This window comes from Lucilia cuprina, chromosome 2 (assembly GCF_022045245.1).
Source record: "Lucilia cuprina isolate Lc7/37 chromosome 2, ASM2204524v1, whole genome shotgun sequence".
NCBI classification, from domain to species: domain Eukaryota; kingdom Metazoa; phylum Arthropoda; class Insecta; order Diptera; family Calliphoridae; genus Lucilia; species Lucilia cuprina.
The window spans coordinates 27,240,225-27,262,724 of NC_060950.1; the positions used below are offsets into that span (position 1 = coordinate 27,240,225).

Consider the following 22,500-nt stretch of genomic DNA (forward strand, 5'->3'; position numbering starts at 1 on the left):
AGACCGATAATGCCCATTTTCAATACCAAATAAACTACATCAATTATAAGTATTTGTGCAAAATTTCAGCTCGCTATCTACTTCCATTCGGACTCTATCGTGTTTTCAACAGACAGACAGACAGACAGACAGACGGACAGACAGACGGACAGACGGACAGACGGACGGGCATGGCTAGATCGTCTTAGAATCTAATAAGGACCCAGAATATATATACTTTTATGGGTCTTAGACGAATATTTCAATGTGTTACAAACGGAATGACAAAAACAATATCTTTTTTGATGGTGGGTATAAAAATCGGTACATAAATAGCGGAGATAGTTCAGTTCTAGTTCAGTTCTAGTTCAGTTCTAGTTCAGTTCTAGTTCAGTTCTAGTTCAGTTCTAGTTCAGTTCTAGTTCAGTTCTAGTTCAGTTCTAGTTCAGTTCTAGTTCAGTTCTAGTTCAGTTCTAGTTCAGTTCTAGTTCAGTTCTAGTTCAGTTCTAGTTCAGTTCTAGTTCAGTTCTAGTTCAGTTCTAGTTCAGTTCTAGTTTAGTTCTAGTTCAGTTCTAGTTCAGTTCTATTTCAATTCTAGTTAAATTCTAGTTCAGTTCTAGTTCAGTTTTAGTTCAGTTCTAGTTCAGTTCTAGTTCAGTTCTAGTTCAGTTCTAGTTCAGTTCTAGTTCAGTTCTAGTTCAGATCTAGTTCAGTTCTAGTTCAGTTCTAGTTCAGTTCTAGTTCAGTTCTAGTTCAGTTCTAGTTCAGTTCTAGTTCAGTTCTAGTTCTAGTTCAGTTCTAGAGTTCTAGTTCCAGTTCTAGTTCTTCAGTTCTAGTTCAGTTCTAGTTCAGTTCTAGTTCAGTTCTAGTTCTAGTTCTAGTTCAGTTCTAGTTCAGTTCTAGTTCAGTTCTAGTTCAGTTCTAGTTCAGTTCTAGTTCAGTTCTAGTTCAGTTCTAGTTCAGTTCTAGTTCAGTTCTAGTTCAGTTCTAGTTCAGTTCTAGTTCAGTTCTAGTTCAGTTCTAGTTCAGTTCTAGTTCAGTTCTGTTCAGTTCTAGTTCAGTTCTAGTTCAGTTCTAGTTCAGTTCTAGTTCAGTTCTAGTTCAGTTCTAGTTCAGTTCTAGTCAGTTCTAGTTCAGTTCTAGTTCAGTTCTAGTTCAGTTCTAGTTCAGTTCTAGTTCAGTTCTAGTTCAGTTCTAGTTCAGTTCTAGTTCAGTTCTAGTTCAGTTCTAGTTCAGTTCTAGTTCAGTTCTAGTTCAGTTCTAGTTCAGTTCTAGTTCAGTTCTAGTTCAGTTCTAGTTCAGTTCTAGTTCAGTTCTAGTTCAGTTCTAGTTCAGTTCTAGTTCAGTTCTAGTTCAGTTCTAGTTCAGTTCTAGTTCAGTTCTAGTTCAGTTCTAGTTCAGTTCTAGTTCAGTTCTAGTTCAGTTCTAGTTCAGTTCTAGTTCAGTTCTAGTTTAGTTCAGTTTCTAGTTCAGTTAGTTTCAGTTCTTCTAGTTCAGTTCAGTTCTAGTTCAGTCTAGTTCAGTTCTAGTTCAGTTCTAGTTCAGTTCTAGTTCAGTTCTAGTTCAGTTCTAGTTCAGTTCTAGTTCAGTTCAGTGTTCAGTTCTAGTTCAGTAGTTCAGTTCAGTTCTAGTTCAGTTCTAGTTCAGTTCTAGTTCAGTTCTAGTTCAGTTCTAGTTCAGTTCTAGTTCAGTTCTAGTTCAGTTCTAGTTCAGTTCTAGTTCAGTTCTAGTTCAGTTCTAGTTCAGTTCTAGTTCAGTTCTAGTTCAATTATAAAAAGAAAAAGTCAGTAGTGGCTTACTATGTCAATCTGAATGTTGAAACCTTTTATCAGAAATATCTAATCAAGACTTTTATAGAAATTTTTATTTTACACATATAAATTTTTCAGTCGCGTATAAATAACAGAAATCCAGTTCTAAAAAAGTCACTTTAATGTTTGTTCTCCTAAAGAAATAACATTAAAATGCGCTTGGCTACATTTTATCAAATAATTGCGGTTTTAATAATTTCAAAAATAAATGGAATCTATACTAGTGGTAAAATGTATACCACAGCAACTAATAAACAGTACTTTATAAATCCAGATCAAAAGGTTAGCTAATAAATGAATTCTTACTTTAAATATTTTAATTGTAAACAACGAATTTTTAATATTTCAGTATACTTGGTTCGATGGTCTTAGTGAATGTTTAAAAATGAACATGACTTTGGTCTCAATTGAAACACAACCGAAATCGGAGGAAATAAATACTCTAGTAAAAAGTATTTTTAAAAAAAATATTATTCTCTGGGTTGGAGGGATTTTAACCCATTACCCCGATTCACGCAACTATATATGGATAAATACAGGAGAAAAATTCACTTATACATTTTGGAAATATCTAAATCCAGATTTTTCTCTCAACAATGAGTATTGTATACAAATCGGTTCCGCCTCAGATATGGAATGGAATGATAATGTATGTGCAGTTAAATACGGTTTCATATGTGAATATGACGAAAAAAGCCTAAGGGCTGAACAATATAAATTAGAAATGGAAAGAAATCTCCAGAAATGTCAACAAGATTTAAAGGAACAGATTATCCTTAAAGATACTCATAAAATGGTGTCTGAAGAACTAAAAAATTTACGGGATCTGCAGAAACATCAACTAGAATTGGGGGAACAATTGCAGAAGGAAACTAGAAAATTATATGAAGCTTTGCAAAAACAACAAGAATGGCAGAATTTTATTGCAAAACAATTACAAACCCTAGAACCGGAGGAAAATCAAGAAAATGAAAATAAAAATCGAAAATATCGGGACATTAGTTTTCAATTTAATCAAAATACTTATCAATTGTCGAATGGACAATTTCGGGAAAATAGCAATAATTAAAGAAAAGAAAAAATCTGAAGTATATATTTTCATAGTATCAAATTGTAAATCATTTTGTGAAGTAGTTCAACATTTTTTTCTTGGACCAGCACTCAGGGGATGACTCATACGCATGCAGTGCTTTGTGCTGGAACTGGGAAAATGAGTTGTGAAAGGGAGGAGGTAGATGTAGTAGTATTTGTGGTCATTTAATTTAAATCGTTTCACATCGAAAATAACGGGGAATGCTTCTGTAGGAAGTTCGTTGCACATACGAGTAGTGCGGCTGAAGAATGAATTTCCCCATTATAGTATCGGTAGAACAGTGTTATACATCCCATGTTGCATCGGTGCTCCAGAGAATCAATATAATTTTAGCCTATTGTCACCGATAAGTGTTTTCGAGCTCTCTTGTACGAGGTCGAGTAGCTCCAAAATAGATTTCCAAGCTCCGGCCTTTTTTCGACACTTAAAAAATGTGTTTAGTCCATCTCACTGTATGACTATATGCGGGCGTTAAAATCGACTATGTTAGAGATTTGTATCAAGTCGTGATTGAGTAGATAGAGTTGGAAGTTTGACATAGAAGATCATTTATGAAGATAATGGACTTAACTATGTTGAGATCCACTAAAATCCTCTTAACGACAAGAATAACTATGTTAGGCAGAGTTTCTAATACCAATGCCATACTAAGGTAGCTATGGGAGGTGACGGACTATGCGCCCGTGATCTGCCAATTTAATAAGCAAATACTAACATAGATTTTAACATTTTTTGTGCAAAATTTGAGCATTCTAGCTCCAATAGTTTTTGCAAAATACGAATTTCTGTATTTAATGAATATGGGAAGTACCATGCCCCCTTTTTCCAGTCCGCCCATAATCATATTGATATCAAAGTGAGCACTCCAAATATTATACCTTTTCAGATACAAGATATATGGTATTAACTAAATATTGACAATAACACACCCACTACTATCCAAAAAAGAACTTCCAAAGAAGGGAAATAAAATCAGAATTCACTCCATGGATATAAGTTTGTCATTCCGTTTGTAATTTCTATAATGTGTGTTTGTTGAAATCAGTTTTTAGAGGACCCCAGATATCGGCGAGATCCGAATCTTCAATAATTCTGTTAGACATGCTTTCGAGAAGATCTCTATTTAAAAGCAACAAAATCGGTCCATAAATACCGGAGTTATGAGCAAAAATCTGAGACAACCTCATAGAAAGGGACTTTTTGGTACTTTTTCGTTCTACAAAAGGTAATTTTTTGAATTATCTATAGTATTGAACCTAGAAACATGAAATTTAGAATGTAGGACCTTTACTAGGTAAGAACCTATAAAAAGGGACTTTTTGGTACTTTTTCGTTCTACAAAAGGTACTTTTTTGAATTTTCTATAATATTACACCTAGAAACGTGAAATTTAGAATGTAGAGTCTTGACTATGTAAGAACATACAAAAAGGGACTTTTTGGTACTTTTTCGTTCTACAAAAAGTATTTTTTGAATTTTCTATAATATTGAACCACGAAACATGAAATTTAGAATGTAGGGCCTTGACTAGGTAAGAACCTATAAAAAGGGACTTTTTCGTTCTTCAAAAGCTACTTTTTGAAATTTCTATAATATTGAACCTAGAAGCATGAAATTTAGCATGTTGGGCCTTGACTAGGTAAGAACTTGCAAAAAGAGACTTTTTGGAACTTTTTCTTTCTACAAAAGGTACTTTTTGAATTTTCTACAATATTGAACCTAGAAACATTATATGAAGTATGTAGAGCCCGAGAAGCCCAAGCATTGAAAAAATAGAATAATATTCGCATCTTCGAAAGTCATTAAACATCACTTTCACAGAAGGTCACTAATTGCACTACACTACAGTTATGACACTAAAGTTTATCCTGGAAAATTTGAAAACTGTAGCTGTGATAATTTTCTAAATTTATATCATCATGTGTCACACTCACTATTGCTAGTTTGCCCATTATTCCCCTAGTTATACCCTTCAGCACTTTAGTGGGGAGGGTATATTAGTTATGTGCTGGTGTTTGTAACGCGCAACAATATTGGTCCTATACCACACATTAAAGTATACCAATCGGCTCAGAATCACTTTCTGACTCGATTTAGCTATGTCCGTCCGTCTGTCCATGTAAACCTTGTAATCAAACTGCAGGTCGCAATTTTAAAGACAATTCAATGAAATTTCAATAGACGAAGCCTATTGAAAATAGTTAACATCGGTCCATTATTTCACCTAACCCCCATACAACAGAACCAGCCGAATAGGGCTTTAAAGTTCATTATTATGTTTAATATACTCGTATCTCGACAAAAAGTTTCTATACTAGCCTTGATGGCCCTCATGAACTTTATAATCATAGGGCCTCATTTGACCCTTGCTAAAGCCCTCCTCAAAATTTGGACTTAAATGTTCACAATTTTATTAAGCAATAAATGGCTTAAATATTTCTGAGGCAAGGTACAATTCAACTTTAATGCTTTATTATGAAAACTAAATCACATTTTATTCTTGTAACTGGTGTTGGGTATTATATGGTCTCGCCCGACTGTTAGATGGGCGATATTGTTAAATCTGTAAAGAACGTTAAAATCAATTTCAAAAGAAGGATTTGAATATATACGGCGTATGTCAACTATGGAGCGTTCATCGTGGAATACAGTAGATAGATTTCGGTTGATATAAAACTCGGTTATATCATATTTCAGTGTTATACTGGCATTTTACAAGGACCTTATATGGGCATTAGGATCAATTATGGACCGATCGTAATATGAATCTTATTTTTGTTGAATTTTATTCCTATACGAATTTGAGAAGGGAAACTTTTCTGAAAGGGTCTTGTATGGGAGGTAGGGTCAATTGTGATCTCGATTTTTTTTTTTAAATTTTATTATTTTTTTAATTATTTTTAGTTCAAATCCATTACAGTCCTAACGATTCAAGATAATGAATTGAAAAAAAGTATCCCGATATTTTCTACTGTTCCACAGTTTTTCTTGACTTTCGGTATTTTCATTTGTTTGCAAATCTTGACGATTTTGTAAAATTTCCAACAATTAAAATTTTTGTTTTTGTAATAATTGTAAAAATTGTTGATCCTCTTTAAAATCCGTTTGTATATCCTGAGCTTGTAGTTCTCGTTGCTTTAATTCGTTCTCCAAAATTTTTTGTAATTCAATTTTAAGTTCTTCATGTTGTTGCTGTTTTGATGTAAGTTCCTGTTGTAATTGTTCATGTTTCATTATGTTAATGTTCAAGTTCTTTTCGAGCAGATCATAATCTTGTACTTCCTGTCGCAGTGCATTCAAACTTTTTGTTATTTCTTGTAAATTTTCTACAACTTGTGTACTGTTTTGTTTTAAACCAACAACTTCATTCCATTCCATATCAGAGCCCCAACCGATTTCCACACAATATTCATTACTGTTAGTAAAATCGGGATTATTAACCTTCCAATAGGTGTAATTGAATTGTTGATCTATTGGCATCCATGTATAGTTACGTGTATCGGAATTACGAATCATAATACCACCCACCCATAGTGCTACAACTTTGCCAAATGTTTCTTTTATCAAGTAATTGATTAGAATACGTTTCTATGGCCACCAGATTCATATTGAGTTTTAAACATTCACTCAGAGCATCAAACCAAGTGTACTGGTTTAGAGAGATTCAAAATTAAAATTTGGACTTTATTCACATAATTGAAACTAACCTTTTGATTTTTGTCTATATAGTAGAGTTTGTTACCGGCCGTTATGTAGATATTACCCAACGAATGAATGCAATTAAGTTGATAAATTATTAAAACCGCAATTATTTGATAAATTTTAATAAAATGCATTTTTAAGTTGTTACTGCTTTAAGATGGAATTTCAGATTAATTACATATAATACAATTTTTATCATATATACTCTAAAGTTAGTTTTTTTTTGGATATTAAATTTAATGTTAAAATTATACATAACAGGCTATACCCGGTGTACTTTGCTTCCCCGAAATCAATATAAACAAGTAAAAAGTTGTAGTCGGGCGAGGCCGACCATATAATACTCTACACCTTTATACGAATTAAATGTGATTTAATTTTCATTATAAAGCATTTAAATTGAATTGTACCTTTTCTTAGATATACTTAAGTCATTCATTGTTGAATAAAATTGTTAAATTAAGTTTTGAAAAGAGCTTTTTATGGGGATCAAATGAGGCTCCATAATTATAAAGTTCATGAGGATCATCAAGTCTAGTATACAACTTTGTTTTGCAGCTTTTTGCCGAGATACGAGTTTATTAAATATAATTATGGACTTAAAAGCCCTATTTGGTGGGTTCAGCTGAAATAATGAACCGATGTTAACTATTTTCAATAGGCTTCGTCTACGATACCATAGATGATCATGTGCCAAATTTCACTGATTTATCTCCAAAATTGCGACCTAAAGTTTAATTACAAGGTTTACAAGCTCTATTAGGGGGTTCAGTTGTATGGGGGCTAGCTGAAATAATGGACCGATATTAACCATTTCCAATAGGCTTCATCCCTGGGGCAATAGTATGTCATGTACCAAATTTCATTGAATTATTTTCAATTTATTTATTTGCGACCTGTGGTTTGATTACAAAGTTTATATGGACGGACGGACACAGCTAAATCGACTTAGAAAATGATTCTGAGCCAATTGGTATACTTTAAGGTGGGTATAGGACAAATATTATTGTGTGGACTCTAACTGTTATATTTTCCCAAATATAGGGATTTAATATTTTCATAATATAGGCGTGGCTCCATGCCCACATGAAATTTCAAAAGAAAAGTAGTCTATTACAGCAATACGTCGTGAAAATTTCAAAAAAATCGGTTCAACTTTTAAGTAGTCTATAACGTACAAACAAACATATATTAATTTTTATATATATGATTTTGTTCATAAGACATTTAAGTGTGTAAAAGAAACCTCAGAATTATTTGAGGTGATTGAAAAAGAAAACAAGTAAGAGTTCTATATTCGGCTCTGTCTTATATACCCTTCACCACGGTGTGTTAATAAACAGTCTTTTACGTCACTTTCTTCGGGCTCAATATGCTTAAATTTATGTTTCTAGATTCAATATTAAAGAAATTCCAAAAGAGTACTTTTTGAAAAACGAAAAAGTACCAAAAAGTTCCCTTTTTATGGGTTCTCACCTAATTTAGACTCTACATACTTTCACTTCATATTTCTAGATTTAATATTAGAAAAAAAATCAGGAAGTACCTTTTACAAACAAAAAAAGTACCAAAAAGTTCACTTTTTCTGCTTCTCACCTAATTCCGACTCTACATACTGAATTTCATGTTGCTAGGTTTAATATTATAGAAAATTCAAAAAGTACCTTTCGCGAAAAGAAAAAGTACCAAAAAATCCTTATTGATTTTTTCTCGTCTAATCCGGGCTCTACATACTTAATTTCATGTTTCTGGGTTCATTATTATAGAAAACTCAAAAAGTACCTTTTGAAAAACGAAAAAGTACCAAAAATTTCCCTTTTATGGGTTATCATTTAATTCCGAATCTACATATTAATTTCATGTTGCTAGGTTTAATATTATAGAATATTCAAAAAGTACCTTTTAAAAAACGAAAAAGTACCAAAAAGTTCCTTTTTATGGCTTCTAACTTAAGCCAGGTTCCACATAATTAATTTAATGTTTCAAGCCAATAACAACACACTAGTACTGCTTATGCTCTGCTACCCTTACTCTGCTGCTCTCGCTCTGCCTTGTTTTTATATTTTGCAATTTCTGTCTGAGCATGAAAAAAATCTAAATTTTTGATAAAATTTTCATATCTCCGGTATTTATGGACCGATTTTTCTGATTTTAAATTCTCGAAAGCATGTCTAACAGAATTATTGAAGACTCTGATCTCGACGATATCTGGAGTCCTCTAAAAACTGATTTCAAAAACACACAGAAGGACAGCAGACAGACGGACATTGTTTAATCAACTCCACTACCTATAAGGATCCAAAATATATATTCTTTATGGGGTCGGAAATATAGAAATTACAAACGGAATGGCAAACTTATATATACCCTTCTCACGCCCCCCCGGGGGCATGTATACTCTGTTCATATCAGAATTCGCACATTGTGTCCCTGTGAGTAAGAACAATGTCTTCGGCTTATTTATGGATCGTACTTCGGTCCACCGGTTACATCATCCAATGGTCAGAGATTAGATAGCTCGAGCACTTCAGCAAAGTACTGTAGATTGGTCAAAGCCAATGTACAAAAATTGCCATCTGAGTTCTTCATTGAAGAACAAAGAGCGATGGTAGACCGTTCTCAAGTCTCAAGGCTGGTGTTCACATTAAAACTCTCGACAGTTATACCCTTCTCACGAAGGTGAAGGGGATAACATCTATCCCGTATCATATACACTTGACCCTAACTGATTAACGCTTAACCTCACGATCACTTCTTCTTTTACCTTTTTATTGACTCGCCATGTATCAATATTTTAACCAATTTTATCTTTCAGTAGTTTTGGATTTAAGCCAGAGCAACAACTCGAAGAAAACTCCAGGATAACACAAAGTCCGAAACTATGCCCTGCCAGTTTCCGGTTCAGGCTCTATGGAAAGGCCGAGGATACATTAGAGTCTACAGACTCCTATTGAGGTATTGCTACATGTATTTGCAATGAAGTTATGCTTAATCCATTTAAGCTTATTTTGGGGGCTGAATTGTGAGAATTTTATAAATTTTCTAAAATATTTCACCTGTTCCGCATTCACTTCAATTGGTTCGTTTTTAATAATAATAAATTACTTATGTTATCTGTTACAAACGATATGCTAAACTTATTTCTTCACTATATGTTAAGTAACGAATAACTAATTACATGAATAAATTTATGTGGTCAAATGACGTAAACTATTTAATATAAATATGTACTACATAAATATTTATGTATTATGTATTTATGTTTCTTAAAAAGCTTCCCTTTCATATTTGTATGCAAAAAAAACCTATCACAATCTAGTTAGTATTTCATTTAGAGCGTATGTAAATTGTTGGCCTGCGCTTGAAACAATGTACACAAAAATATCCGCTATAAATATTTTAGGAATAGAGCTGCTGGTCTCAGCTTTCAGTAAGAAACTTTTGAACTCAGAATTATGAGCAGTTCAGGATACATACACAATGATCCTGAACTGCTATAAAACTTAAGAAAACCAAATGCCTGTTCGATGTAGTAGCAAAGCCCATACTCATGGCTTTTGTCTGGTGGAAATCCTTACGAATAGACATCCACTAAAAGCGGTAATGTTAACAGTAACTTATCGTACCTTGTGAAAAAAATCTTATTATTGAAGACTGAAAATGATCTAAATGTGACGAAATCAATCCTCCTCATACAAAGTGATCTCCTTCAAACTTCCTGACTAAATTTTGCTGAATTCCCGGACAACAACAGATATTAAAGTTAGTTAGTTTAGTTTATTAATAATCTAGTTAGTAAATTATTTAGTGAGTTAGTTAGTTAGTTAATTAGTTAGTTAGTTAGTTAGTTAGTTAGTTAGTTAGTTAGTTAGTTAGTTAGTTAGTTAGTTTAGTTAGTTAGTTAGTTAGTTAGTTATTTAGTAAGTTAGTTAGTTAGTTAGTTAATTAGTTAGTTAGTTACTTAGTTAGTTAGTTAATTAGTTAGTAAATTATTTAGTGAGTTAGTTAGTTAGTTAGTTAATTAGTGAGTTAGTTAGTCAGTTAGTTAGTTAGTTAGTTAGTTAGTTAGTTAGTTAGTTAGTTAGTTAGTTAGTTAGTTAGTTAGTTAGCTAGCTAGTTAGTTAGTTAGTTAGTAAATTAATTAGTAAGTTAGTTAGTTAGTTAGTTAGTTAGTTAGTTAGTTAGTTAGTTAGTTAGTTAGTTAGTTAGTTAGTTAGTTAGTTAGTTAGTTAGTTAGTTAGTTAGCTAGTTAGTTAGTTAGTTAGTTAGTTAATTAGTGAGTTAGTTAGTTAGTTAGTTAGTTAGTTAGTTAGTTAGTTAGTTAGTTAGTTAGTTAGTTAGTTAGTTAGTGAGTTAGTTAGTTAGTTAGTTAGTCATTACTTTTTAATAGGGTGCTGACATTTTAGGCATGTGCTTACCACGCTCGCTTACAAATAACTACTTCAAAAAGTGCTTACAAATAGGAAGTTAAAATTGTATTTTGAACTTCTGTATGATACTGGAAAAAGATGAAACGTTATAGAATCTCTTATGGACCCATTATTACCATTTTCACCTCTTATTCATTGCTTTTTAATGTGGTGATCGCTGCTTATCGCACTCGCTTACAAATAAGGAGTTATTTCGTGCTTTCTACATACGGATGCTACAAATGAGATCAATCGTCATAGAATCTCATGTGGTCTCAGAATGTACACCCCAGTACGACCAATATTTCGATGTGTTAGTATGTTTACCCATTTCTTATGGTGGTTATGCAACAAAATCAACAGAAGTTCTCCGCAGCAGTCTTCTATACATAAATCACGCATATAAATAACCGAAAATATATTAAGAACAATTCATTTACAATAAAGTTATAACAGGAGCAACATTCACAACATGAAAACACTTTATCAATTAATTGTGGTTTTAATAATTTTTAAACTTAAAGAAATAGTTACCAGCTTTAAATCCCAAGAAATAAAAACAATGTTTAACAAGACTTTAGAAAAACGAGCAAGTCTATGGTTAGGAGGTTTTATGACGCATTATCAAGATGACCGTCTTTATGTATGGTTAGCAACAGGTCAATCCTTTAATTACACTTCGTGGGCTGAAAATCAACCAAGTATTTGCAACAGAGATGAGTATTGTATAAAAATTGTTTTTGCTAATAATACGAAATGGAATAGTGATTCTTGTTATCATACAAATGGTTTCATATGCGAATATGATAATAAGGACTTAAGATTGAAAGAACAAAAACTGCAAATATTACAAACTAAACTAAAACAACAGGAAATTTTTAAAGTTATGTTAAACAAGAAAATACTGGAGCAGGACAAATTACAACAACAATTAAGAATTAAAACGGAAAAATTTACCAGGAACTGGAAAAACTGTTGCAGTGTTTAAAGGAAAAAGAAATCGAACAGCAGAAACTTTATGAAGATAGAAAATATTTAAAGCAAGAAATGCAAAAAGAACAGTTGCAAATTGGAGCTCTTTTAAATCAATTGAGAACAGATGATGGCATAATATCCACCTATAAGATTTCTAATTAATTTGTTAACGTATGTATTCAAAACTAAATTAGTTCTTATACTTATGCTAACCAATAATCGATCATATTCAATAGTTCTCCCGGGACATAAAAATGTCCTTTTGCGAAACTGTTTTCCTAAATTGTTAAAGTGTAAAAATAAATTTTACAATTTTCTACATTTCAGTTTAGTTTATTTAACTTAATGTTTTGTAATACAATGCCAAGCACGAAAAACTATCAATATATGTACATATAAAATCTTAAATACTTTCTAAAGTATAAAAGCAACAAAAAACAATATATACTTATAAATGTGACAAATTATATTAACCACCAGCAGAAAGCATCATCTTGTCTTTAACTAAACTATAACAAGAAATAACGTTGTTGCATGCAACCAAGAATGTTTGCTTAGTTTAACGTTAAAAAGGCGGGAATGAATGACCTACATTTAGAAGATAATGAGATTTTTTTCTAACATTAAGTTAAGCAACATAAGAAGAAGCTGAAATATATTTATACGCCAGTCATTAAACAATACAAATGTAATGTTAAGACAGATTAAGGGGGAGTTAAAAGTTAAAGTAATTAATTTTAAGGCAAATGTTAAAATTATTTAATAGTATTAGTTTACTAGTACAAGCAACCAAAAGCATTTTACAATAATCATAGCATAACTTAGGCGTATGAGTAATAACTATCCCATATTGAATTACGTAGTTTTATATATCATACGTCTTTATTAGGGATGCCAATCAGGAATGGTTTTAAAAAATCCTGGAATTCGGGATTTTTCCGAAATCGGGATTCCGGGATCCCGGGATTTTCGGGATTTCTAAATCCCGAACAAAAATTCAGGAAATTTCACACTTTTAACACAAAAATGAAATTTTTTCTTATAAAATGTTTACTTAAAAGTTTTTTTTAAGTTAAAATACTTAAAACAAATAACATATTTAACTTTTATTAACAAAAATTTATTATTTTAAGTAAAATTTCATAACTTATATTTGGAGACCTACATAAATATAGTTCATTGCTGACAAATAATGTAATATTAATAATATTTATCAGTGTACATTAGTTTAACATAAATTATTTTTCAATTAAAATTAAAAATTCATAAATTTGAAGATCTACATCAATATAATGTAAAAAATAAAGCAAATATTTTAATATTTGTGTAGTGTACATTAGAAATGTATTAACAAAATATAATTATTTTAAATAAAAATTCAAATTTGATAAGTGACATTGAAGATCTATATAAATATTATGTAAAAATTAAGGAAAAAACAAGTTAGAGTGCTATATTCTTATTAAAATCCATTTAACTATCAAATGTTTAGATAACTCGACAAAAGTTTTGTTTCCGTATTAATTTTGATTAGGCCCAGAAAAAATTTATATTGAGTTTCGGTTGTGGACCTCATACGGATGCTTATTATGAAAAGATCATGTAGATGCCAAAAATTAGGAGGACGATTTGTGTATTTTTTCGACATCAGTATATATAGTGAAGTAAATATGTTTGAGTGATTTTTGAAACTATTTAAAAGACTGTAAATCAGAAGTATGATCAATATTAGGCCAGTTTGAAAACATTTATCAGAATGATCTATCTATACACATAACATATTCATTTCGAATTTTATCGAAATATTATCATTTAATAGTGAACTATGTAGTAATCAGCAATTTTCAGAAATACGCATTTATGTAAAATTTTATCCCGAAAACTTTGATTGTCAATTTACGTTTAAATATTTTTCAGAAATGGACTATGTTTATAATGTATATGTATATATGTATTATGTATATAAAGACAAAATTCAAAATTCTGTATCTATATCATTATTTGGTATTTAATATTGTGAATCTAAGTGATTTTCTGGACCTAGTATGAGAGCTTTGACCAAATATGGACCGATCGTAAAATAATTTAATAGTGAATTTATGTATATAAGAGCAATATTTTTGCTAAATTTATGGATATCAATATTTGGTTATGAGTTATATTTTTTATGATTTTCGGGAGGGAACCTTGTATGGGAGCTATGACCAAGGCTGGACCGATCGAGAAAAAAATTAAATAATATTCGTCCATATAAAAATAGTATTTTTGCCAAATATTTTCTGGGTATCACTATTTGGTAATGAGTTATGTGCTTTAAAGTGTTTTTCTAAAAGGGACCTTGTATGGGCTATGACCAGTTATGGACCGATCGAAAAAAAATGTATCAGTAATATTTTTGTGCATATGAGCAATACTTGTACAAAATTTTATATGGATATCTTAATTTAGTAATGAGTTATACACGTTTAAGTGATTTTCGGGAGGGGAACTTGTATGGGAGCTATGACCAATTATGAACCGATCACAAATCCTTCCACAGTAATATTTATACATAAGAGCAATAATTATACCAAATTTTATATTGATACCTTTATTTAATAATAAGTTATGTGCGTTAAGTGAGGGGAGACCTTGTATGGGACCAATTATGAACCGATCGCAAAAAAAAGTTCACAGTAATATTTGAATGAGAAATATTTGTACCAAATTTTATATGGATATGTTGAAGTGATTTTCGGGAGAGGACATTGTATGGGAGCTATGACCAATTATTATATGGGAGCTACGACCAATTATAAACCGATCAGAAAGACCTTTCACAGTAATATTTGTATGCATATGAGCAATACTTATACCAAATATATATATATATATCGATATCTCAATTAAGTAATGAGTTGTGCGCGTTTAAGTGATTTTAGGGAGGCGACCTTGTATGGGAGCTCTGACCAATTATAGACAGATCCAAAAAAAAAACTTTCATGATAATATTTCTGTATATAAGAGCAATACTTGTACCAAATTCTATATCGATATCCTAATTAAGTAATGAGTTACGCGCATTTATGTGATTTTCGGGACGGGACGTTGTATTGGAGCTATGACCAATTCTGGACCGATCGGAAAAACCTTTCACAATATCTTAATTTAGTAATGAGTTATGTGCTTAATTTCGAAAGGGGACCTTGTATGGGAGCTATGACCAATTATGGACCGATCCAAAAAAACTTTCGTGGTTATATTTTTGTATATAAGGGCAATACTTGTACCAAATTTCATATCGATACCTTAATTTAGTAATGAGTTATGTGCGTTTAAGTGATTTTCGGGAGGGGACCTTATATGGGAGCTATGACCAATTGTGGACCGATCGGAAAAAAATTTCATAGTAATATTTCTTTATATAAGAGCAATACTTGTACCAAATTTTATATCGATATCTTAATTTAGTAATGAATTATGTGCGTTTAAGTGATTTTCGGGAGGGGACCTTGTATGGGAGCTATGTCCAATTATGGTCCGATCCAGAAAATTTTTACTCTGAATGAATTCTATTGATATAAGACTTTATTCTGTGATATTTTGTAAAGATATTAACATTGTGACGGAAGTTATTAACAAAAAACCAATTTTCCGGGAATATGTACTTTTGTATGGGAGGTATATGAAATTGTAGACCGACCCTGGCGATTTTCCGCAGAGATGAAGCCCTTGCGTGATTTTTATGGAATTAGCTCTCATAGTTTTTGAGAAAATTACATCAGAATGTGTAAAAAATGCTTATTTTTTTCGAGGTTGTTTCAAATTTTGATTCATAACTTTTCGCGATGTGAACCGATTTTGCTCATTTTCAATACCAAACTGCTTAGGATAATAATAAATATTTTCGGTGAATTTGGTTGATCTCCATGACTTAGTTTTAACGTGAGCGTGTTTTACACAGACAGACAGACAGACGGACAGACGGACATAGCTTAATCGACTCAGAATTTCACATGGACCCAGAATATATATACTTTGTTGGGTCTCAGATGAATATTTCTTGGTGTTACACACGGAACGACAAACTTATATATACCCTCTGTCACCACTTATGGAGGTGGAGGGTATAATAAAGTACATATTAATTTTTTAAATAATTTCATAAAAAAATCAACGCATTTAGCGTTTCGTCAGACAATCTGGAACGGATTTTGTTTCCTACGTAGGCCGCTGTAGAAAAGCACCTTTCGCACTCTACGCTGGTTGGTAAAATAGTCTGCAAGTATTTGTATGTCATATTTAAAATTGTTCCCCTTATACCTTCAGATACGAACATTTCTATTTCGTTATTTAGCTTTGAATTGAACTCATCTTCGTCAGTGTTCCTAATGTGTCTTATGGGGCTTTTGCATTGATCAATAGCATTTTGCAATTTTTGGGCTATTGACACATTATCATCTTCTAATTCCTCGTCCGATGCAGTCGAATCACTAGAATTTTCATCTTGATTTAAACGTAAGTTTAATTTTTTTATCTCATATTTTATTTCGGTGATATCCATATTTTGGTCAAATATAGAATTGATGTTTGGGTTTTGTAGGAAGTTTAGGATTGTGGAATATACAGAACGTCTTTCGACAATTCTTTTTCTGAGGGATATATATAAATCATCGCCCATATCACACTTCATTGCTGATATTTCCTTCAACATGAAAGTTAATGAAAGACTCTTTATAAAGCCAAATAGAAAAACTTAAAGTCTGGAAAGTAGGAAATCTTATTGCCTAAACTATAGAATAAATTATAGCCCAGACTAAAGAATAGTCTATAGCAAGTTTTGAAGAACAGTCCATAGTCTGGGATATAGAATATTCTACAGAACTGTTTAAAGTCATAGTCCAATCTAAAATTTGAAATGTAGAACAGTCTAAACTCTGGACTATAGAACAGTCTATATTCTGGACTATAGAACAGTCTATACTCTGGACTATAGAATAGTCTATAGTATGGACTATAGAATAGTCTATAGTATGGACTATAGAAAAGTCTATAGTCTGGACTATTGAAACGTCTATAGTCTAGACTATAGAATAGTCTATAGTATGGACTATAGAATAGTCTATAGTATGGACTATAGAACAGTCTATAGTCTGGACTATAGAACAGTCTATAGTCTGGACTATAGATCAGTCTATAGTCTGGACTATAGAACAGTCTATAGTCTGGACTATAGAACAGTCTATAGTATGGACTACAGAACAGTCTATAGTCTGGACTATAGAACAGTCTATAGTCTGGACTATAGAACAGTCTATAGTCTGGACTACAGAACAGTCTATAGTCAGGACTATAGAACAGTCTATAGTCTGCACTATAGAACAGTCTATAGTCTGTACTATGGAACAGTCTATAATCTGGACTACAGAAAAGTCTATAGTCTGGACTATAGAAAAGTCTAAAGTCTGGACTATAGAAAAGTCTAAAGTCTGGACTATAGAAAAGTCTATAGTCTGGACTATAGAAAAGTCTATAGTCGGGACTATATAAAAGTCTAAAGTCTGAACTATAGAAAAGTCTATAGCCCCGATGAATTATTTAAATATAACATTAGAAACAAGTATGAAAAGCAAATCTATCTTAAGATTGCATATCAGAAATAGGAAAAAAGATTGTTATTTATTCATTAGAAGAAATAAAAAAAAGAATTAAAAAACCCCATTAAAGAAAACTAAAATGTGGACGTGATATGTGACCAAATGATTTTAGTACTAGTACAGTCATTAAAAGCGAAAAAGACAATTTTGAAAACAGTATATACATATATTCTTTTCAAAATGCCACAATAAGTGAAATGTTTTCTTGCTTTTCTACACTTTCCATTTGTCTGCCTGACGAAGCTACTATTTTCATATATTCATTTTGAAGCATCTCGAGTGTTGTCTAAATGATAAGACCAACAAGCTAACAACTTGGGACAATGATGACTTTGAAAGAAAACATACAAAATATATCAGGAACTAAGTATGAAGGCATCATCTGTAAATTTTTTCTTTAATGTAAAACATGTTTGCTATATTTATTTTAGTTTTATTTTTATTTATAACCCAAAACTAACATTTTATTATTGTGCTTAAAAACTTGAAAACATTTTTGAATTTGTGTTGAAAAACAAAAAAATGTGTTTATGTATATAAACATATCTCTTTTCTTTTGAATGCAATGAAAACTTCAATTCAAATCGCAATCATTACAAATGCATGTAGTGTCGTAATTATGAGCTCAAAAGCCCTATTCGGGGGTACGGTTGTATGAGGGGTAGGCGAGGTAATGGACCGATTTTCACCATTTTCAATAGGGTGCGTCCAAATTTCATCAACGTATTTTGAAAATTGCGACCTGTAGCATGCGCACAAGGTTCACATGGACACACAGACAGACGGACATAGCTAAATCTACTCAAAATGTGATTCTGAACCAATTGCAATAATTTTCAAGAAAATGATTTAACCAATAGAGCTGGATGGGTGCATTTTAAAATTAAAATTAATTATTAACGGATATTAGAGGAATAACAATAACAATACATGATTGTAATTTAATTGAAATTATTGTATTGTTGTCAACATTTATTCATCTGTTAATTATTATTTCTATTAACCAACAATGGAACTGAATTAAAATAAATTTACAAAATTTTCCTAAAACCTTATATTTCGTTCTAATTATTTAGTCTAACTCAATTTTGAATAATATCAGATAATTTAACTTTTACACTTAACCACCAAATGTCCCACTGTCATGTATGTGTTCGATTTCATTAAAAAAAACTGTATTAAGCATATTCTTACATTTGTTCTTACATTTGCATAAATATTTGCTTAAATATACGCAAATTAACCCCTTTTAATACGATTAACATGCAACGACATGCAAAAGTAAAATTTTCCTTTCACAAGACTTCTGAAGAAACACATACATACATATGTATGTATTTATGTATTTTGGGACAAACATGTACGTAGCAGTCTGCATGTTTGGCGGATTGTGATAAATAATCCGAAGAACGGAATGATGAACTGGTTGACTATATACATATGTAGATATGACTATATATGAACTTGGTTCATGTAGTGCGTGTATATAAAAATTTATTTACCACTTTATTTTTCAACAGTTTGTTGTATTTTTTATTTTCTTCGGCTATTCTCGTCTATTTGGAAACATTTTATGATTTCCGCCAAATGAAATGTACAATTTCCGTTGCTTTATTTTCAATTACTTGGCATTTTTCCCTATCCACATAGAACATACGTATGTATGTACGGATAAACATGTTAAGGAGGTTATTGAAAAGAAATAAAATTATTTATATCAATATGTTTGGTATAAGTGATTTATTATATGGGTGATTTTTTAAGAAAATTTCAATATAAAATTGTTTAATTTACAGAAACATAGGCGGTCAATGTTGCAATTGAATTAATGAAAATGACAATTTAATTAAAATGCAAATTGTATGAAATCTTTCGTCTGTTGTATATGATGGAATTAATAACACGACAAACTTGACAATGTTTTGTCTGTTCTAGTTCAGTTTCAGTTCAGTTCTAATTCAATTCTAGTTCAGTTCTAGTTCAGTTTTAGTTCAGTTCTAGTTCAGTTCTAGTTCAGTTCTAGTTCAGTTCTAGTTCAGTTCTAGTTCAGTTCTAGTTCAGTTCTAGTTCAGTTCTAGTTCAGTTCTAGTTCAGTTCTAGTTCAGTTCTAGTTCAGTTCTAGTTCAGTTCTAGTTCAGTTCTAGTTCAGTTCTAGTTCAGTTCTAGTTCAGTTCTAGTTCAGTTCTAGTTCAGTTCTAGTTCAGTTCTAGTTCAGTTCTAGTTCAGTTCTAGTTCAGTTCTAGTTCAGTTCTAGTTCAGTTCTAGTTCAGTTCTAGTTCAGTTCTAGTTCAGTTCTAGTTCAGTTCTAGTTCAGTTCTAGTTCAGTTCTAGTTCAGTTCTAGTTCAGTTCTAGTTCAGTTCTAGTTCAGTTCTAGTTCAGTTCTAGTTCAGTTCTAGTTCAGTTCTAGTTCAGTTCTAGTTCAGTTCTAGTTCAGTTCTAGTTCAGTTCTAGTTCAGTTCTAGTTCAGTTCTATTTCAGTTCTAGTTCAGTTCTAGTTCAGTTCTAGTTCAGTTCTAGTTCAGTTCTAGTTTAGTTCTAGTTCAGTTCTAGTTCAGTTCTAGTTCAGTTCTAGTTCAGTTCTAGTTCAGTTCTAGTTCAGTTCTAGTTCAGTTCTAGTTCAGTTCTAGTTCAGTTCTAGTTCAGTTCTAGTTCAGTTCTAGTTCAGTTCTAGTTCAGTTCTAGTTCAGTTCTAGTTCAGTTCTAGTTCAGTTCTAGTTCAGTTCTAGTTCAGTTCTAGTTCAGTTCTAGTTCAGTTCTAGTTCAGTTCTAGTTCAGTTCTAGTTCAGTTCTAGTTCAGTTCAAGTTCAGTTCTAGTTCAGTTCTAGTTCAGTTCTAGTTCAGTTCTAGTTCAGTTCTAGTTCAGTTCTAGTTCAGTTCTAGTTCAGTTCTAGTTCAGTTCTAGTTGAGTTCTAGTTCAGTTCTAGTTCAGTTCTATTTCAGTTCTAGTTCAGTTTAAAACAAAAAAAGTTCTAGTTCAGTTCTAGTTCAGTTCTAGTTCAGTTCTAGTTCAGTTCTAGTTCAGTTCTAGTTCAGTTCTAGTTCAGTTCTAGTTCAGTTCTAGTTCAGTTCTAGTTCAGTTCTAGTTCAGTTCTAGTTCAGTTCTAGTTCAGTTCTAGTTCAGTTCTAGTTCAGTTCTAGTTCAGTTCTAGTTCAGTTCTAGTTCAGTTCTAGTTCAGTTCTAGTTCAGTTCTAGTTCAGTTCTAGTTCAGTTCTAGTTCAGTTTTAATTCAGCTCATTATCCTGAAGCATACGATTGTCAACTCTACCTTTACTTGTTAGCATCGCTCAAATGAAACCACCAATTAAAATAATTTACCTACGAAGTTATCAATTCAATAAAATAATTAAATAATTTAACAAATGGCTCGACAGTAAATTAAATAACAATTTTATGATGCCAGCAAAATATCACCTGTCAAATACAAACATAATTTTACGTTAAATTAAATTTGAACTTACTTCAAACAGTCTTTGGTGAGAGTTTTACACAAAATACTTTACTAACGAAGGGAACAAGTCATAACTGTTGTAATAACAGGAAGTAACTAAATATGAAAATTGTATAAAAGAGAATAAATTATTAAAATCTCTTAGAATCACATTAAAATTAAGAACTAATCAGGTATACATTTAATTGTAATGACAGTTTTGAAAACTTTGAAGAGACACTTGTTATTACAACAAAATAGAGATATTTGTTGAAATTTCAAATTATTAATTTGAAAGGTGCAAATATTTAAATTTGATAAAGTAACTTTATGTAAAAAAGTTATAAACTTTTGTAGGGAATTATACGTTGTTTTATTGAACCAATATTACATTAGTTCATAAGTCCTTTTCAACCTTTTGAAGTATCGGTAGACAGAATAATCATTGGTCGATTTTGGAAATGTTTAAACTTTTCTTTAAAAAATATTATTCTAAACCAACTTATTTGTTGTATTTATAACTTTGATGCAAAACTCTAACAATCACTTCTCTCTAATTAATTATTTATGTCACTTAAACTTAATCAATTACTTAAACAATTTAGTTATGCAACATCCTTTAAAAAAAGAGTAAGAACAAAATAACAAAAAATAATCAAGTGAAAATTAGTTCATTGACGAAAATAAAATGCGACAGGAAAAACTTTTCATATGTGGCATGTCAAAGTCTATAGTCTGGTCTATAGTCTAGTCTATAGTCTAGTCTATAGTCTGGTCTATAGTCTAATCTATAGTCTAGTCTATAGTCTGGTCTATAGTCTAGTCTATAGTCTAGTCTAGTCTATAGTCTAGTCTATAGTCTAGTCTATAGTCCAGTCTAGTCTATAGTCTAGTCTACAGTCTAGTCTATAGTCTAGTCTATAGTCTGGTCTATAGTCTAGTCTATAGTCTAGTCTATAGTCTGGTCTATATTCTAGTCTATAGTCTAGTCTATAGTCTAGTCTATAGTCTGGTCTATATTCTAGTCTATAGTCTAGTCTATAGTCTAGTCTATAGTCTGGTCTATATTCTAGTCTAAAGTCTCGTCTATAGTCTGGTCTATAGTCTAGTCTATAGTCTGGTCTATAGTCTAGTCTATTGTCTAGTCTATAGTCTAGTCTATAGTCTAGTCTTTAGTCTAGTCTAGTCTATAGTCTAGTCTATAGTCTAGTCTATAGTCTAGTCTATAGTCTAGTCTATAGTCTGGTCTATAGTCTAGTCTATAGTCTAGTCTATACTCTAGTCTATAGTCTAGTCTATAGTCTAGTCTATAGTCTAGTCTATAGTGTAGTCTATAGTCTAGTCTATAGTCTAGTCTATAGTCTAGTCTATAGTCTAGTCTATAGTCTAGTCTATAGTCTAGTCTATAGTCTAGTCTATAGTCTAGTCTATAGTCTAGTCTATAGTCTAGTCTATAGTCTAGTCTA

The 22,500-nt window shown here is 31.5% G+C and overlaps 1 protein-coding gene across 1 annotated transcript; it reads left to right on the forward strand.

Annotated features, from left to right (window-relative positions):
* The first annotated feature begins 1,927 nt into the window (after positions 1 to 1,927).
* LOC111687544 (lectin subunit alpha-like) lies at positions 1,928 to 3,318 on the forward strand. Its single transcript, XM_023449985.2, has 2 exons — positions 1,928 to 2,072; positions 2,140 to 3,318. The coding sequence occupies exons 1-2, from the start codon at positions 1,944 to 1,946 to the stop codon at positions 2,857 to 2,859; spliced, it is 849 nt and encodes a 282-aa protein (XP_023305753.2). The 5' UTR covers positions 1,928 to 1,943; the 3' UTR covers positions 2,860 to 3,318.
* Positions 3,319 to 22,500: the final 19,182 nt, after the last annotated feature.